Here is a 19,062-nt window from a genome sequence, read left to right as displayed (position 1 = left end):
GGTGAGATATTGTTTAATAGCTGTCTTCTAAATATACTTTTTATCTTCTAGTAATTTTAACCTCTATATTTTAGTTCATTTCTAAGCCTTTACAACTGAATCTTGACAAGCTTATATGATTTTACAACTGACTCTTTGAAGAAAATCTTTTTGTTATTGCCACTGATGGCTGAGTGGTGAGGTAGACCAGGACAGGGTTAGGTGACAAAGGGTAGCACCTGATCCTAGAATGTCCTCATCTAGTTCAACTCCTGGGACTAAGGAGATCAATCCTAAGCACTGTTGGTAGAGTAAGCACAACTCAGTTTTAATGGTCCTGCTTCAGGCAGCAAGGGGTGGGTTCAGGGGTGTGTGATTGCTGCCACTACTCCAGAGATGGGGCAGCTGTTGACATTATGCATCTGTAAGAGATGAACATGTGGGGTGTCTGTTTTGTCACATTTTGCTTTATCTCAATGAATATCCTGAACTTTTAAAAATACAAAGAAGACTATGATGTACCCTGACCTGGGCAGTATGAATAAACCTAGCCCTTTGTACCTGAGGTCCAAAGGAAAACAAAATAAAAAAAGATTATGAGCTTCTAATATGAGTAAATTAAGAATAAGAAGAGCCTTCTTTTCGCCCCAGTGACATTTTCCCGTTTTATTGTAATTGTGGTCAGTGAAGCTGTGCTTTAATTTTTCTCCGTCCACAGACACTAGGATTGGTCGCTTCACTCAGATGGCCGGAGTGGACAGGCTATCACTTACGACCTTGGCAGTGGTTTCAGCCAGCACTGCAATGTGCTGCCATAGAAATTTAAATTCCCGGGCAGCCCCGGTGGCGCAGCAGTTTAGCGCCACCTGCAGCCCAGGGCGTGATCCTGGAGACCCTGGATGGAGTCCCACGTCGGGCTCTCTGCATGGAGCCTGCTTCTCCCTCTGCCTGTGTCTCTGCCTCTCTCTGTCTCTGTGTGTGTCTCTATGAATAAATCAATAATAAAAAAAAAATCTTTAAAAAAAACCCAAGATATTTAAATTCCCATCCATGCCGTGTTTAAAGTTTTCAAGTTTCTAATGCTGTGTGCCATTTGTTTCTATCTCATTTGGGTATACTTAAAAATGTTTTAATTCTTAGAATTCAAAATACAAATGTTCCCTTGTTTTATTTCCTTTTCTCTTTGTTCCTCAGCGTGTCCTCTCTTCAGCCCAGGTTCAGCATGTCCTATTCCTTCCTTTTCTTTGTTTCTCCACCTTGATTCTCCTTGAGGACCGTGGCTTCTATGTAATTCCTTCCTTTTCCCTACTCTTCCTTCCTCCTTTACACACTTTACCCTTTCATTTTTTTTTTTTTTCACTTTACCCTTTCAAATCTCATGTGGAATCTAGACTACAATCTCCATTATTAATTTTGGCAAGAACATGTAATTCTCTCTTCTTACAAAAACCAGATTATTACTTCATTGAAATGTCATAAAAAGTTGTGCCATTTCATCCCTTTAAATTTGTTGAGGTGATTTAAAGCAGGAACTGAAAAGATCTGCAAACTGAATGGGTTTGAAATAGGATTAGATGCATCAGAAGCCATCAGCCCCAAGGGTGTACCCTGGGTTTAAAGAAATATTCTGAGGGACATTCCAGTGACATATGAGGAGTGTCAAGACCTCACTGACTAACTAGAATATCATGCTTTTTGGCTTTAGGATGAAACGATATCCTTTAGTAATGGTTGTTTTGAACTTATCAGCAGTTAAATATTTATTGTTTTTAAAGAGAAGAAGGAAAAATTATAAAGTGACCTGAGTTCCAGTGAGGGAAAATAATGGTGCTTGCTGGTGAAATGATTGAGTGCCATTTGTGTTTATATGTATGAAATAAACACACGTCCATTACAATGTATCGTAAAAAAGTAGAATGAGTTACATTGTGAGTGCCTGTGTGAACAGATACATGATGAATCTTGGTTCCTTACATACCTCTCTGTAATCTTAATGTTACTATAACGTTACTTACCTTAGTGTTTTAGGTATAATTTTTGTACCTGCGTAAAATAATAATCTTAAATTTTTATGCTTAATGAAACTTGCAATTTTGAGATATTTTTCTGATTTATTTTAGATCCCAGTTATTAAAGCTTTTGGCATCTTGAAGCGAGCAGCTGCTGAAGTAAACCAGGATTATGGTCTTGATTCAAAGATTGCTGAGGCCATAATGAAGGCTGCAGATGAGGTAGGAGGTGATAAGTGTACTGTTTACTCAGTGGCATCAGACCCATGTCTCCAGTGGATGAGGTCAGGCTCTGGCAGGAAAAAAGGACACTGAATTCCTGAGTTAATGAATTTCAAGGCAGCATTCTTGTTTGGTGAGGATATTAATATGGTACTTAAAATATTGTGACAAAACTTCTGGATGATGTTATACCTTTTATTTTTTTATTTTCTATTTATTTTTTAAAGATGTATTTATTTTAGGGAGAATGAGAGAGCAAGCATGTGGGGGGAAAGGGCAGAGGAAGAAAAAGACGGAGTCTCAAGCAGACTCTGCATGGAGCCCAATGTGGGGTTCTATCTCACAACCCTGAGATCACAACCTGAGCTGAAACCAAGAGTCGGATGCTTAACTGACTGTGCTACTCAGGTGCCCCATATGTTTTATTTTTAATTCTCTTGACTTTTCCTTTTAATTTATATAGTTTGAAGAAAACTTGTAGAGATACTGTTAAACTTACATATTTGATTTTTTATTTTATTTGTAAAGGATTCCTTTTAAAACTAGTCAGTTATTTGTTTTTTGTTTTTTGTTTTTCCCTAAGATTTTATTTATGTGAGAGAGTGAGGGGAGAAAGCATGAGCAGGGGTAGGGGCAGAGGGAGAAGCAGACTCTGCTGAGCAGGGAGCCTGACGTTGGGCTCTATCCTGGGACTCTGGGATCATGACATGAGCCGAAGGCAGATGTCCAACTGACTGAGCCACCCGGGTACCCCACTAGTCAGTTATTTCATGATATGTATGGAGAATGTTATTTTACTAATACACTTTTTATGTAATCTTAAAGAAATAGTCAGAGATAATGATTGAAAACCTGTATTTACAATGTTGTTCATCGCAGTATTATTTATGATTATGACAAGTTAGACAGTACCTGACCATAGCAGATGCTTATATAAATTATATTATAGAGCTCTAGAAAATTAGTTTCTTAAAGAATGTCCTACGATAGAGCCCACTACATAAGAAATACGTGGTGGGGAAGGTAGCAAAATGTATGTATTTTATGATCTTAATTGTGTTTGGAAAAGATGGACAGAAGACATGTGTTTTTCTGTGTGTGTATATATGCACACGAAATGCTTGGGGCAAGCCTAAAAGGAAAAGCCAAAATATCAAGAGTCTCTGTTTCTGAGGGGTAGGGGTATTGTAACTTTCACTTTTCTCACTTCTCAAAAGGTTCCACATTGAACGTCTGTTATAAAACCAGGAAAAAAGTTTTACTAGTTGTCTAAGGTGGTAATGTCTTAAAATGTGGACTGATTTATTTTTTTAAGCTGAATCGTTCTAGAAGATGAAGTTAAGCACCTACCCTCTTAGCTTATAATTAAAAAAAACTTACAGATAACAATATGACAAATAGGGACAAATCTGGACTGTGTTTGTCTCTACAGTTGGCATTTGATACTCATTGGACATCTGTGCAGTGAAACAGCTATTAGAAAACTCATTTCCAAGTAACTCATTCATTATCATGCTGACTCCAGCTATAACATCTGTTGGATATTCCTTCTGAGCAGCACCACAGTAAATGTATCTAGAAACACGTGTGCCAGTCTTAACAGGTGGCCCTACCTGGATATTATTAGAGGAGCAGTTGAAAATACAGAAGAAAGATGGCCTTGCTTCAGGTTTCATGTGAAATCCATGAAATTGTTATATCTTTCAGAGTAGATAACCTTTCATTTTGTAAAGTTAGCAATGGTTGGAACATGTGTTGCAGAAGCTTGGACTTGCTGGACAACACAAGTTGTGTGGCACCATCTATAAATCATTTAGCATATGAGAAAAGTGAGCATCTTTAAAATAGCACTTTATAGGTGACTACTGAATCATAGCTGATCACAATAACTAAGTGAATATTGAATATTTCTTATTTTTAAAAATTCATTTTTTCAACTCTTTCTGCAGGTAGCCGAAGGTAAATTAAATGATCATTTTCCTCTTGTGGTATGGCAGACTGGATCTGGAACTCAGACAAATATGAATGTAAATGAAGTCATTAGCAATAGAGCAATTGAAATGCTAGGAGGTGAACTTGGTAGCAAGAAACCTGTGCATCCCAATGATCATGTTAATAAAAGCCAGGTCAGTATATGATCTTTTCTTTGTTAAAATTGAAAAGGATACCTGAAATTATTCTTGTCAAACAGGCATTAGCTTTTGGACAAAGAAAGTTCATTTGGCTTATATTTTTAGGTGGAAAGGACTTCTTATATGTTCTTTTAGGAATCTCGAATCAATGTCTTACACTTACAAAAATCTCTATTAGAGCACTTGAATTAGTATATATGTATATTTGTATTGTTTGGTTTGTTTTTTAAAAATGCTTTATTTCTAAGTAATTTTAGAATTTTAAAAGAATTACATAGATACTTCACAGAGTTCCTATTTCCCCTCTCCCAGCTTCCCTTAATGTTAAATATTTTTTATAACCCTGGTACATTTATCTGTGAAATTAACATGGGTATACAGCACTCTCAACAAGACAGACTTTATTAGGATTGCCCTAGGATTGCCCTTTTTTCTTCCAAGATACTATACACACTACACGCTACATTTAGTCACTGTGTTCCCTTAGTCTCCAGTCTGACAGGTTGTCTTTTGTCACCTTGACAGTTTTGAAAGTAGTGATCAGGTATTTTGTGGAACATCCCTTAGTTTGGCTTTGTTTGATGCTTTCTCATGATCAGATAGAGACTCTGGATTTGGAGAAGACTGTTCAGAAGTGAAGGGCTTCTCTTACTACATCATGGCAGGGGCACCTGATAGCACCAGGACCTGGTACTGGTGATGTTAACTTTAATCTCTTGGTTAGATGGGTCTCCTGGACTTCTCCACCCTCTATTCTCTGTTAGAAGGGAGCCATAGAGGCTGCCTGCACCCAGGTACTGCGTGTAAGCTGCTCTTTCTAAAGGGAGGAGTATCAGGGAATTTTGGGTCATATGTTAAATTCAACACAGAACTACTAGGTAACTTTGAGGCTGTGCAAACATCCTCTTTCTCCTTAAACTTTTGTGCACAAATATTACTCATTAGTGGGTCTTACCTGTGGCAGTTAGGACTGTGGTGTCTTAGTGGTGATTTTGTACTTCCCTTATTCCTTCTATTGAAACTTTTAAGATTTGTCCTTTTCTCTCTCCCCCAATACTTACTTAATTCTTTATGTATCCATGGATTCATGAATATTTATTTTATTCTTAGGGTTCTAATCCGATGCTGTTATTTATATTGTTGTTTAGAGTGTTCTAGCTTCAGGAACCCCCTCAGTTGGCTATGTTCTTTGGAAGTATCCCCATTCCCCCTATTTTTCTTTCCTTTTTTTCTTTCTTAAGGCAGTTCTTTACTTTCTTCAACTACCAGGTGCTCCAAGCTTATCATGTTGTTTTCTCCCTGCCCCAGCACCTATTTTCCTAGGGAACTCTTGGAGGATCATACTGGAAAATATTTAGAAATCAATATCTGGCACTAGGTGTAATTTAATATATTTTTAAATATTAATGGGAAGCTTTTTCACATAAGTTTACTACTGTATGAAGGATTTTTCAAACTTAATACTTGCATTTTATATAAACTTATCTTTTATGTATACCATAGTCTGAAATCTATGTGAGAGTAATCCAGAATGTACAGTCAGGTGGAGGAGTGGGGTGGAGCTACATGTGAAGCATGATTGGTGTGCACCACTAATTGTTTGAGTTTAGGTTATAGGTACAAGAGTATTCATTATACCAGTTCATTCTACTTTTGTAAATGGTTTATTATTTTCCATAGTAAGAGGTTGTAAAAAATAATACATCTTTTTAAAATAGCATAATAATTTAAAAGTATGGGTCTCAGTTGAATGCAGAGCATGGAGTATGGACTACCTGGGTAGGTCCCAGTTCTGCCAATTCCTAAATGTTTTGGCAAGTCATATAATTTCTTTGAGAGCTTGGCTTTCCTAGTTTTAAAATGATGAACTACCTCACAAGAATTTTACTCAAATTTAATAAAAGACTATTTATACTGTATAACCGTAAAATATTTTACTATTGCTATCCTTACATGCACCTGTTAATTGTACTTCTTTATCTTTTGCTGTCATTTTCTAGCAGATATAATAATAATAGTAGGTGGCATATAGAATACAATTCTGAGTTCATTAAACTATGTTGCTGCTTATTTGACCTTAAGTGACCTAGAAGTTGCCACATATAAATGGAATTGAGCACTAAAATCTCACTAAGTTAGTGAGACTTTTTAATAGAGACATTTAATTTGTTTTTTGTTCCTTCTGATTTAACAGTTTACATTTTTTGTAATTTTCCAACAGAGCTCAAATGATACTTTTCCCACGGCAATGCACATTGCTGCTGCCATAGAAGTCCATGAAGTGCTGCTGCCAGGACTACAGAAGCTACATGATGCACTCAATGCAAAATCTAAAGAGTTTGCCCAGATCATCAAAATTGGACGCACTCACACACAGGATGCTGTTCCGCTCACTCTTGGGCAGGTAGAGGAGTGTGACTGGGTTTGATTCAATTTAGGGATTGGTACAAATAGCCAACACATTATCCTCTAAATCACACTAGTTTAAAAGGCCAAATTACAACAGTTCAATTCAGTGGCAGTCACTATTCTGCATTAACCAGCCAGTAGTTTTATTGACACCTTCTGAGGGGAAGAGCGCAGTATATGGACTATGAGCCATTCTCGGGGCAGTCGGCTGGGGTTGAGAGCTTAGCTTTGCTTTGTGGGACCTTAGGAAAATGAGTTAGCTTTTCTGTGCCTCAGTTTTCTGAGTTTTAAAATGAGGAAAATAGGGCAGCCCGGGTGGCTCAGTGGTTTAGGGCCTGCCTTCGGCCCAGGGTGTGATCCTGGAGACCCCGGATCAAGTCCCACGTCGGGCTCCCTGCGTGGAGCCTGCTTCTCCCTCTGCCTGCCTGTCTCTCTCTCTCTCTCTCTCTCTCTCTCTCTCTCTGTGTGTGTGTGTGTCTCTCATGAATGGATAAATAAAATCTTTTTAAAAAAATGAGGAAAATAGCATCTGTATCCTAGCCTAGTTGTGAGTTTCAAATAACTGGTTCACGTAAAGGGCTTAAAACCATACCAACATGTAGTAAGCACATATTGGCGTTAGCTGTCACCATGGTCTTCCTCGTCACCAAAATCATCCTGTCTCCCTTTGTCTCTTACTCTAGATTAGTGGGTTCTATAAAAATTACTTCTAAATTGATTAAACAAGGCATATCTGCCTCTAAGATTGTGTTGGGCCACATAGGAAAGAGGTATTACTCTGTCCCCCAAAATACCAGAAAGCATTTTCATGTTTCTTGATCAATGCCTCACAGAATGTCTAATAGCAAGTGCCATGAAGGAAATGAAAGGAATGCAGGCAATAATTTTTAATAGCAAAACTCTCCTGTAGTTAGGACTTGCACAAATCCAGTATCAACAGATGGTTGTATATACCATGTGTCAGATGATGGTGAGGTGAGTGTTTGCTGCTCTCTTGAGAAGATTCTCATCTGTAGTTTTGTTCAGATGAACACTGCAAGAAGCTTAATTCCTTAGCTTAATTTCATTACAGAAGGAATGAGGAAAACGAAATGATTAGTTGGGATATGGGTGCTATGAGTGAAGGAAGCTCCCTAACTTCAGTTGTGTCTGAAGTCTCTTCTCTTTGCATCGTTGGTTCTTAGTGCCAGGCGTGGTTTCTATGGAGGAGGAGTGTATGTCTGAAACTCTTGAGTATCCCTCTGGTTTCTAATGTTTTTTTTTTTTTTTTTTTTTAAGAACTATTCTTTTTTTTTTTTTTTTTTAGATTTATTTATTTATTCAGAGAGAGCGAAAGAGAGGCAGAGACACGGGCAGAGAGAGAAGCAGGCTGTACGCAGGGAGCCTGACGTGGGACTCGATCCTGGGTCTCCAGGATCACACCCCGGGCTGCAGGCGGCGCTAAGCCGCTGCGCCACCGGGGCTGCCCCTAATGGTTTCATTGTGTTGTATGTGTTACATGGTGCAAAACTATTGTGCTAATACCTGTTTGGGCCAAGACAGCCTCCTGTGTATCTTCACTGTAACTATTACATCAGAAACATGTTTCTGTTCGACTTTACCTTTACCCGAGCACCTACACTTGCTTTTATTGGAATTGTCTTCTGAGTTTATGCAGGTTTTTCCCAATAAAATTAAACTTCTTCAGTGATTCCAGCTGGTGTATGTATTAGTGACATTAGATTGGGTGGATTAGGTCTCCCTGAAAGGAGTTATATCTTCTAAAATGTTTTCTTTAAAATAGTAAGATATCCAGTACTAGTTACAAGTATTCATGGTTTTTCAGTGTCTTTAGGCAGGAAAGAAGATAGCTTTAGTGTAACCATATGTTCTGGCTTGCTCAATTGAGTTGTGGTTTATACCTTTTGTCCCTGCATAATTCTTATAAGGGCCCCTGCTGTGTTCAGACAATACAGCAGGGCTGTGGCTACCTTTCTTAAAGTGTGTCATATTCTGGGAACCCATGTGGTGTTAATAGCAGAATTAACTTACATTTTGAAGCAGTGGTCTTACTCTGGCCTGTTACCTTCTTGTGCTATTAATTTTCAACCTCTTGAATATTTTTAGGGTCCTCCTGTTCTCTATTAGGTTTTTAAGCTGAAATTGTGTGGAGAAAAGGTCTATGTTTGCATTTGTCTTAGAGAAATTCATGGTTTTTTCCTTTCTCGAAGTTGTCTGGGATACAGCAAAAAAATAAAAATTAAAAAAAAAAAAAAAAGAAAAATCACCTGCAAACAAACCAATAATTTAATGTACTCAAGTCTTTCTTTTTTAAAGTTTATTTCCTGTATTGTTTTTCTTTGATTTCTGTTTTAAAAAGGGTGTTTTAATAGGCTGCATATTATTCTCTGTGGCATTGTCCCACCTTACAGGTTAGTAAGTCTTCATTCTTCTGTATACTTTGTTCATGGTATGAATTAAAATGGTATAAATACCACTTGGTAGCTCATAATTTAGTACCTGAAACATATTTAAAAGAACTTCTGTTTAACACAGAGAAACTTGTAAACTGTTAGGAAATCACATGTTCTCACCTTAATTTCCTTCTCTTTCCAGGAATTTAGTGGTTATGTTCAACAAGTAAAATATGCAATGACGAGAATAAAAGCTGCAATGCCAAGGATCTATGAGCTCGCAGCTGGAGGCACTGCTGTCGGCACAGGCTTAAATACTAGAATTGGCTTTGCAGAGAAGGTTGCTGCCAAAGTGGCTGCACTCACAGGTCAGTGATAATATGAATTATGACTTATTTTCATTATACTAGTCTCTATTTTCTAGGTGTTTCTGTTTTGAATTCTTGTGAATTTAAAGTTAAAAATAATATTTTCCCATCAAACGTGTTTTATGTCTATTTCAGAAGCTGCAGTGTTAATCCTTTTGCTTTTTAAGTTTCCCATTTATGATTCATATAGTATGCAATTAAAATCCGTCAATGCAGGCTTGTTTACTATATGGTGATATTCAGTTACTTTCCCTTCAGAGCTGTTTCAAATACCCATTTTTCAAAGCAGGCAAAATCAGGGGATGGTTGTGACATATTTCTTTCAATGCTATATGTGGAGATATTGACAGGCTTAATTTCTTTTTTTTCCCGTATTATACTGTGATATTTCTCTGAGTTAATGGCCTTTTTGAATCTTGTTCTTCCTTTAGTAGAGAGAATGCTGTGTTCTCAGTAATAACTGTTATTACAGCTGAGTTGTCAGCTCCAGAAAACTTTTTTTTTTTTTTAAAGATTTTTTCATTTATTCATGAGAGACAGAGAGAGAGGCAGAGACACAGGCAGAAGGAGAAGCAGGCTCCATGCAGGAAGCCTGATGTGGGACTCGATCCCGGGACTCTAGGATCTTGCCCTGGGTGGAAGGCAGGCACTAAACCACTGAGCCACCCAGAGATACCCCAGAAAACTCTTCTGAAGATAAAGATGTTATTCACTGATCAGAGCAGACATAATTAGATAGTGCTCATTGTCTAATTCTCTGCTTTCTAGCAGAGAATTGTTTTTTAGTCAAGTTTTAAGTGAGAAGAACTGTCTTATAGGGATTAAAATATGTGATCGTTAAAATTTTGAACACAGGTGACATTGAGTTAAAATGTCTAATTCTTTTTGGCCCCCTGTCTTCTCAGGATTTGTAGAGTCCTGGCTAATAGCAGGACTAGTATAACCTAAGATGGGGGAAAATTGTACTAGCAAAGGAGTGTGGAATAAAGTGAACTTTAACTACTTTTCATCTTTATTCAATAGTAGTTAGGTATCGGGCAGCCCGGGTGGCTCAGTGGTTTAGCGCCTGCCTTCAGCCCAGGGTGTGGTCCGGGAGACCCAGGATTGAGTCCTGCGTCGGGCTCCCTGAAGGGAGCCTGCTTCTCCCTCTGCCCGTGTCTCTGCCTCTCTCTCTCTGTCTCTCATGAATAAATAAATAAAATCTTAAAAAAAAAAAGAGAGTAGTCAGGCATCATACATGTATTTGCAGAAGAATAGTTTTTTTTCTTTCAAGGCATTTATTGTATTTGTTTCTTTATTCTTTAAACACACTGGTATCACTAGATTCTTCCTACTTGTTGAGGACTTCTTAAGGAAACCTAGACAAAGCTTGAAATCATAAAATAAGCATATTTTCTTGAAGTAAAATTTTTCTTCTGTTCCGTTTTTGCTTTTCATACCCTGGAACTTTCTGTTTAACTTGCTGATATTAGAAAAAAAACATTTAATTTTACCTGTTATATCAGAAAGTTATTATTTTTTTTCTTCAGGCTTGCCTTTTGTCACAGCTCCAAATAAATTTGAGGCTCTAGCCGCACATGATGCTTTGGTTGAACTCAGCGGAGCTATGAACACTACGGCCTGCAGTCTAATGAAGATAGCAAATGATATTCGTTTTCTGGGTTCTGGTCCCCGGTCAGGTCTGGGAGAGCTGATCTTGCCTGAAAATGAACCAGGAAGCAGTATCATGCCAGGTAATAACAGAGCTGATAAATATTAGCTCTGGAACTTGACAAGAACCTGGGCATTCTTATGAACAGAGCATGTCCCCTATGTTCAGCATGATCCCAGACATGGGTAAGGATATGTGTGGCACACTTATTTCAGAATGTCTTTGCAGCCACCTTTGATCTGAACTGGCAAGATCAACGAACAATGCAGGAAAAGAGAATTTTAGTTGGTACATGTATTTTGATTCCTACGTTAGAGAATATGTAATAGTTCCATCTTTCATAATCCAAAGCCAGAAGAATTCTTAGCCAGCTGCTAAAGTGTTCAGCATGGGTTGAATAAAAATGAATTATTCCACCTGCCTGTTATTTCATTTTTCGCTTTGGGTTTTGGCCTGTCAGATAAGAGAAGTGACAGACACTGGCTTTCTGGATTCTAGCAAGTCATTTGACAGACTTCTGTGACATTCACGGAATCCTGTGGGGACATGTGGGTAGCCCTGTTAGACAAACGTATTGGGTGAACAGTGACACTTAAGTGACACTAATGAGTTGACTTCAGACTGGAGGTGTGTCTTGATCGCAGGCCAAATGGCTCTGCCCCTCCACCACTTTGCTGCTGGCTGAGGGTAAAGGCAGGGAGTACGTGTGGATCACATCAGCAGATAAGGAAACAGTGGTACACCAGGTGACAGGATCAAGATTCATAAAGAAGGGCCTCTGTAGGTTTGACTAAAAAAGTGACTTTTAACAGTGAAAAAGAAAGACCTGATTATAGATTCTTTTAAAGCTATGCACACGTATAGAGTGAGAAGGGATCTGATTTGAAAATAGTTCACATTGCAAAATGATACGAGTTTAATTGACTGCATATTCAAGGTGATTGCTAGAAAAGGGAAGCCCAGATTCACAGATAAGGAAAGAACCTTCCCAGGGTGTTGCTTTGTACTGGTCAGAGGAATCTGGGGTGTCTTGTTCAAACTTGAGTTTGTCAGAGGGGTGCTCCCGGGGTGGCAGGGCTCTGGAGACTCATGACAATGAGTAGGAGAATTTCAGCATAACATCAGCTTCCTCTGTATCAGTGAGATGCCTCTTCTATAAGTATTCCTGTAGCAGCCTACTTCTCTGTATTTACCCCCATGTACTGTAATTGCCTGCTCTCTCTCCGTGGTCTCCAGATCCTGGAGGGCAGAGGCTGCATCACTCACTACAGTAGGTATGTTCAGTGCTTAGCTCTGTAAATGTCAACAATGAACGAAAGCCGTGGAGATGGAGAGGGCCGTATTCAGCATGTGGGTGCGAGTACTCATTAGCCATTGAATGAATGGTTCATGGCTTGTGGCAGCCCATCCCTCTTTATTCACCTGGTTTGTTTCATTATATCAGCACGGATGCTTGGGGACTTGTTTTACTGAATGAAGTTAGATTTTCTTCTCATGATTATTTGACATAATACCTAATCTTAATGACACTTGAGTCCATGAGCATGTTCGATATGGAATCTTTTCTTGGTGGCTCTTTTAAAGGCAAGGTGAACCCTACCCAGTGTGAAGCACTGACCATGGTTGCAGCCCAAGTCATGGGGAATCACGTTGCTGTCACTGTGGGAGGCAGCAATGGACATTTTGAGTTGAATGTGTTCAAGCCAATGATGGTAAGCTTTACATTCGATTTTTAATGTTTTTTGACTAAAGGCTAATTGTGAGCAGGGTGGCATCATCTTTATCTTTTCATCCAGTTTCCTCAGCTTCAGATAACAGAGCTGTCATCATTTGGAGTTCTTAATTTGTGTAAAGTGTCGTATCTAAAATATATTAGAGGCTTATTATCAGTTTGCGTCTGGCGTGAAGTCTCGTTTTAATCTGATAAGGACACGCAAATGACATATTAATATTCATTCAATATATTTGTCAAATCTGTATCAGGCACTGAATTGGGTACTAGTGATAGAACAATAAGACATATTTTTTTTGCCCTCACAGAATGTACATTCTCATGAAAAATGAAAGACAGGCCAAAGCAGAACTTGGATATCGTAGCCTTTGCTTTCATGTCAGATTCCAAACAGTTAATACCAGCTGCCTGGCAGATGTAGGTGTGTAACAAATGTAAACAAAAATCTGTTTTTTGTCTTTAGTAGAAAATATATCAAGGTAATCAACATTTGCCTTATATTAAAGTCATTAGTATCAAATGAAACCTGGAAGTTCTGAGCCTTCTACTGGAGTCTATTGTCAGGACTATAGTTTTCAGAGGTTTTAGACCAAAAGAGAGTGTGATGTGGGTACATCTTTATACATATTGGAAATGATACCAAAAAGGAAAGAAAAAGCTAAAGCAAACAAATTGATTTTATGTTGGTTTTAAATATTGTGTGAAAGGTTACTTTAAAGGGTCTGAGGAACATTTGTTTTATAAAGCATGAAAAATATGGTGACCATTAAGTCCTGGGAAGCCCTCACTGCATGGCTGCCTCCAGCTGCTGAACCTTCTAACCTCTACATCTTCACTTCTCTTCCAGAAGATTCTTTTTCCATCTCTGGTTATCTAAGGCCACTCCATCAAATAGGACTTCACCGATTCCTACAACTGGGATTAATTTCTCTTTCTTTGTGCTAACATTTCATACCTGTGTTTTATCACACTATAGGGTCTCTTGGGTGCCAGTTATTTGTATTTATGGCTCTTACCTCTTTTAGATTTCAGTGTCCTCAAAGGTTCATAATTTCTTTCATATTTGTTTCTGTGGGTATAGTCCTTTCAATTTGTAGGAATGCTATGCTATCAAATTACATATTCATTTTTGAACCTGCACATAATATGTTATTGGACAGAAAAGGCTCAATAAGCAGTTCTCTCTCTCTCTCTCCCTCTCTCTACCCCCTTCTCCCCGCCACATCACAGATCAAAAATGTGTTACACTCAGCCCGGCTGCTGGGAGATGCAGCTGTTTCCTTCACAGAAAACTGCGTCATGGGAATCCAGGCCAACACAGAGAGGATCAGCAAACTGATGAGTGAATCTCTAATGTTGGTGACAGCTCTTAATCCTCATATAGGTAAGATATAAGGAGTAATAATGTCATTTTGAATACAAAATTAAATGGTTAAAATACATTTTTTAATGATTTTATTTAAGGCTCCTAAGCAGGGAGCCTCATGTGGGGGCTCAATCCCAGGACCCCAAGATCATGACTTCAGCCGAAGGCAGATGCTTGAACCAACTGAGCTACCCAGGTGTCTGTCCCAAGCTAAATTTTTTTTTTAATGTTTTTTAAATTTATTCATGAGAGACACAAAGAGGCAGAGACATAGATAGAGGGAGAAGGAGTCTACCTTTGGGGAACCTGATGTGGGACTCGATCCTAGGACCCTAGGATCATGACCTGAGTCAAAGGCAGAAGCTCAACCGCTGAACCACCCAGGCGTCCCCAAGCTAAAATATTTTTAAGAGATTATTGGATCAGGAAGGGTAGGAGATTCCTTTTCAGACATTGTTTTAGTAAAATCTCATAAAATATTTGAAATTGTGTTGAGGGATCCCTGGGTGGCGCAGCGGTTTAGCGCCTGCCTTTGACCCAGGGCGCGATCCTGGAGACCCAGGATCGAATCCCACGTCGGGCTCTCGGTGCATGGAGCCTGCTTCTCCCTCTGCCTATGTCTCTGCCTCTCTCTCTCTCTCTGTGACTATCATAAATAAATAAAAATAAAAATAAATAAATTTATTAAAAACATGAAATTGTGTTGAAAGACACTTTATATATTAATATACTGTTAGTTATTCTTCATTTTATTTGAAGTGTGATAAACTCAGAAGTTCAAACTTACATAAATCTTAATGGTATTGAGATGCTGAACCTTCTGTGCAGATTACCTGGGAGAGGTCCCCTCGGTAATGTCAGCGTCACTAGGTGGCACTGGCCGATTAGCAATGTGGGATGAATTCATTTTTCTGCCTTCTCTAGGTGATCTACTACACTTTGTAGTTTTATTCAATTCAGAAATGGGAAGTTACCAATAAGAACAAAAGGGAAAAAGGCTAGCACTCATTGCTTATAGGGAAAGGGGGGGGAAATGTAAATATTTTATCTAAAACCATGATTCATATTGCAAACCTTTTCCAGAATTGTAAATATTTTATTATGTAAATTCAAACTTACCGACTTGGGATTGTGGAGAGACTATAGTGATCCTCACTAAAGGTACAGTTTGACTTGTAGTTTTAAGGTATTCACTGCATTGTTATGACACCTTGAAAGCCTTTCCTTTCCCACTTTCTTATTGCTGAGCTGAGATTGTTAACATTTTATTTGATTTTCTATTTTAAAATAAGTTATGATACAGTCCTTAGCATGATATGATTGCTGTTTAAAATATTCTTTTAAGTTCCCAAACTTTCAAGGCAGATTTTTCTGTTTATTGGCTTCACATCAAACAATTTCAGTTGTATAAAGTTAGAGCTCATTTGATTGCTTCAGGTAGCTCTGAGCCTAGTATGATATATATCGTTTTCTTTGGTGTAGTATTGAGATTGGTAATAATATTTTGATCCTTTTAAAATTATTGTATATTAGCATTCAGCCAGAGAGCTACACAGGGGAACCCAGAGGCTCATGTGAGAAATGTTCCCTCACATCTGTGCTTTAGAACACTTAAATGAGGGGGGTGCTCCCAACGCTGAATGATTGATTGATTAGTCTTTGTTGGAGTCAGTTTTCCATGAGGTAAAGGCCATACAAGGATAAAGGGACAGCGTGATCCTTGCAGCTGCTCATCAGGGGTGCTCTGTGCGCTCATTATGGAGCAGGCTAGCTGCTAACAGGCTCTGTAGGACCTGAAGAGAAGAACTGAATGGTTAGTTTAAGACTTACACTCTAACGTCATCAACATAAGAGTACACAATACCGAATAATGGCCCTGATCATTTGATGAAAATTCTTTCTCAAAGTTACTCAGATCAGTAAATGCCCTTTTCAACACGTTTAGTGTTCACAGGTTCAGGTGAGTACTAAAATTGCCCATAATTTGCTGCATAGATGGTTAATGGTTCTGTGCTGATATGTAACATCTTGCCTGGTTGACAATCGTGTTGCCTCAGCAGGCTTTTGTGTCTTTGACCGTAGTCCTCTGATATGGGGATATTTTGGGGTTTTTCTTCCTCCTCGTTGGTTTCATTTTTGTTTTTTCTGTTTTTTCGCTTTTTTAAGATTTCATTTATATGAGGAGGGGCAGAGGCAGAGGGAGAAGCAGGCTCTCCACTGAGCAGGGAGCCCTACTCGGGGTTTGATCCCAGGACCCTGGGATCACGACTTAGCGCAAGTCAGACACTTCACCAACTGAGCCATACAGGCACCCTTTTCTGTTCTTTCTTGCTTTTGCCTTCCTACCTTTTTCTCAATTGTGTTAAGTCAAGACAACTTGCAAAGCTGCCCTACCCTTTAATTCCAGAAGCAAATAACTGAAGCAAACAGTATACCTCTGGTCTTTGGCAGGAGAATAGATTTATGCTAAAACCTCCCCCCCCCCCCCCCCCCGTATCCTTGCAGTGTCTGGGAGGCCCCCCCACCGTCATGCACCTTGCCCCCCTCAGAGCCAGTTCCCCCCACAGCTCCTACCCAGTGGTGCTGTTTGCTGGGGCACTGTAGCACACAGCTCGTTATGCTGTGGTAGAAAGATTGCTTCCAGTTAAACATGTTTTTAGAATCAACACATATTTTGACTTTTCAGATGTATATTTTCATGTCTTCATGCTATTTTGTTTTCTTGTATTTTCCTCTCTGAATATAGGAGTTATTTTGTGGTGTAGTAATAATGTTTTTGATCCTTTAAAAATTATTGTACGTTAGCATTTAGCCAGAGAGCTACACAGGGGAACCCAAAGATGATTGAAGTGATCAATTATACTTAGGAACAAATCTGCTATAGAAAGTGAGGAATGTTTAGTCTGTGTCACTTAACAAATGTAAAGGTTTTATTTTCTATCAGAAGTGACAGCTCTTGGGGATTTCTGGGTGGCTCAGTGGTTTAGCACCTGCCTTCGGCCCAGGGTGTGATCCTGGAGACCTGGGATTGAGTCTCACGTCGGGCTCCCTGCATGGAGCCTGCTTCTCCCTCTGCCTGTGTCTCTGCCTCTCTCTGTGTGTGTCTCATGAATAAATAAATAAAATCTTTTTAAAAAAGAAATAACGACTCTGAAGATCATGACTTTAATATTTTTAAGATTAAAAATGTTACTTAAGAGATCAGTAGCCTCAGTATCAAGTAAATAATGATGACCTTTTGTTTTAGAAAACCAGGTTTCACTATGAACACCTATATTGCCTTTTTATTTTCTCTTCAGGGTATGACAAGGCAGCAAAGATTGCTAAGACAGCACACAAAAATGGATCAACCTTGAAGGCGACTGCCATTGAGCTTGGCTATCTCACCGCAGAGCAGTTTGATGAATGGGTGAAACCTAAGGACATGCTGGGTCCAAAGTGATTTAAATAAATTTATAATAAAAACAATTATGTTCTAAAAAAAAAGAGAAAGAAATGGAAAAGACTTCTTATTCTTAAACAGAGATGGATGAATGTGTAAGGAAACTGCTTCTGAACTCGACTGTGTCTAGCAAGCAACTTGGTCGACCTAAGAAGCCCTAGGATGTGCTGAGTCCAAAGTGAATTTGAAAAGTGTAAAATGAAGCAATTAAATGTGTAAAGTCAAAGGAAACACTCATTTTTCTTCTATGTTAATTGACTGTACTATAGTCGAATCTCATTTTGGTGTATGTGTGTCCATTACTTCACATTCTTTATAAAAGAGCCATATACATTTTTAAAGAGTTTTAGTTTTTTTGCTTGGTGTTGTTTTCAGTTCCCCTATAATGAAAAAGTACCTGTTGTTTTGTTCCTAAGTCATATACTTCCATTTCTTTTCTTCTGTGATTTGGGAGCATAAGCTCACTTGCCCCTCAGATGTATGCGCATGCACACATGTGTGCATATGAGTATATATGCGTGTGTGTGCCTGAGCATATGTCTGTCAGGAAATGGGGCAGGTTTAAAATTGGGGCCGACATATTCCATGTGCTGCGGACACACACACCCCCCTCCTGTCCTTAGCTGAATGACCACAGAAGAGCTGCTGCCTATGGGCCAGGAATTGTAGGGTGTGCATGAGCAAGGACCAGGGTGCAGGCTGGAACTTGGGAAGAGAAGGGAGGGGGTTGTGATCTCTCTGCGCCAATGCCAGGATTTTTCAGCAGGAATTTATTGGAAACAACCACAGGGGATTTTGAACAAACCGGTCTGGGGAGATCAGGCCTGATTGAACTAAAACTGAAGCTAAAGGCTTGATTGAACATAGAATCCGCCTCCATTATGGAGGCAGTAGGACAGTTTGGTTTGTTATTTTCTTCATTCCTCATGTGGTAAATTATGGGATCGTGGAGACAAAATCCCGCCAGATAAAGCATCTCATTTGTAAGTAGTGCTCTATCAAGTGTTTTTTTTTAAAAAATGGGAAGCGCCACCTGATACTTCTTGGAAAATTGGCAGTCAGCACCCATTCCCTGTGGTATTTAGAAGGCAGCATAGATAGCATGTAAAATTGTAATTAAAGTTCTAGAACCTTTGTGATGAAAAATAGAATTATGTTCTTATAATTAATCTCTTAAGTCTGAGTGGGCACTCTTTTTTTTTTATCATAAAAAGGATTTCAAGCTTTTTTGTGGAACTGGAAACTATCAGATATACTTTCCATCCCATCAGTAGTCGTTTTTGCCAGTGTTCTTCACATGCTGGTGATATGATGCTTGCACAGTTTGCTTTAAAATAAAGCTTGCATTCTCTTTGTCTA

At 38.8% G+C, this 19,062-nt stretch overlaps 1 protein-coding gene across 1 annotated transcript in view; it reads left to right on the top strand.

Moving 5' to 3' along the window:
* The window catches only part of FH (fumarate hydratase), a 27,002-nt gene extending 7,940 nt beyond the window's left edge, over positions 1-19,062 (top strand). Inside the window, exons 3-10 of the mRNA XM_038542675.1 lie at positions 2,100-2,210; positions 4,160-4,336; positions 6,564-6,746; positions 9,347-9,512; positions 11,042-11,245; positions 12,748-12,875; positions 14,126-14,279; positions 17,561-19,062. Coding sequence (XP_038398603.1) covers positions 2,100-2,210; positions 4,160-4,336; positions 6,564-6,746; positions 9,347-9,512; positions 11,042-11,245; positions 12,748-12,875; positions 14,126-14,279; positions 17,561-17,703 — 1,266 coding nt within the window. The 3' untranslated portion in view covers positions 17,704-19,062. The remainder of the gene's footprint in view (positions 1-2,099; positions 2,211-4,159; positions 4,337-6,563; positions 6,747-9,346; positions 9,513-11,041; positions 11,246-12,747; positions 12,876-14,125; positions 14,280-17,560) is intronic.

Source organism: Canis lupus, chromosome 7 (genome assembly GCF_011100685.1).
Source record: "Canis lupus familiaris isolate Mischka breed German Shepherd chromosome 7, alternate assembly UU_Cfam_GSD_1.0, whole genome shotgun sequence".
Lineage (NCBI taxonomy): Eukaryota > Metazoa > Chordata > Mammalia > Carnivora > Canidae > Canis > Canis lupus.
The sequence above is the reverse complement of the archived record's forward strand: the minus strand, read 5'-3'. Positions and strand labels throughout refer to the sequence as shown.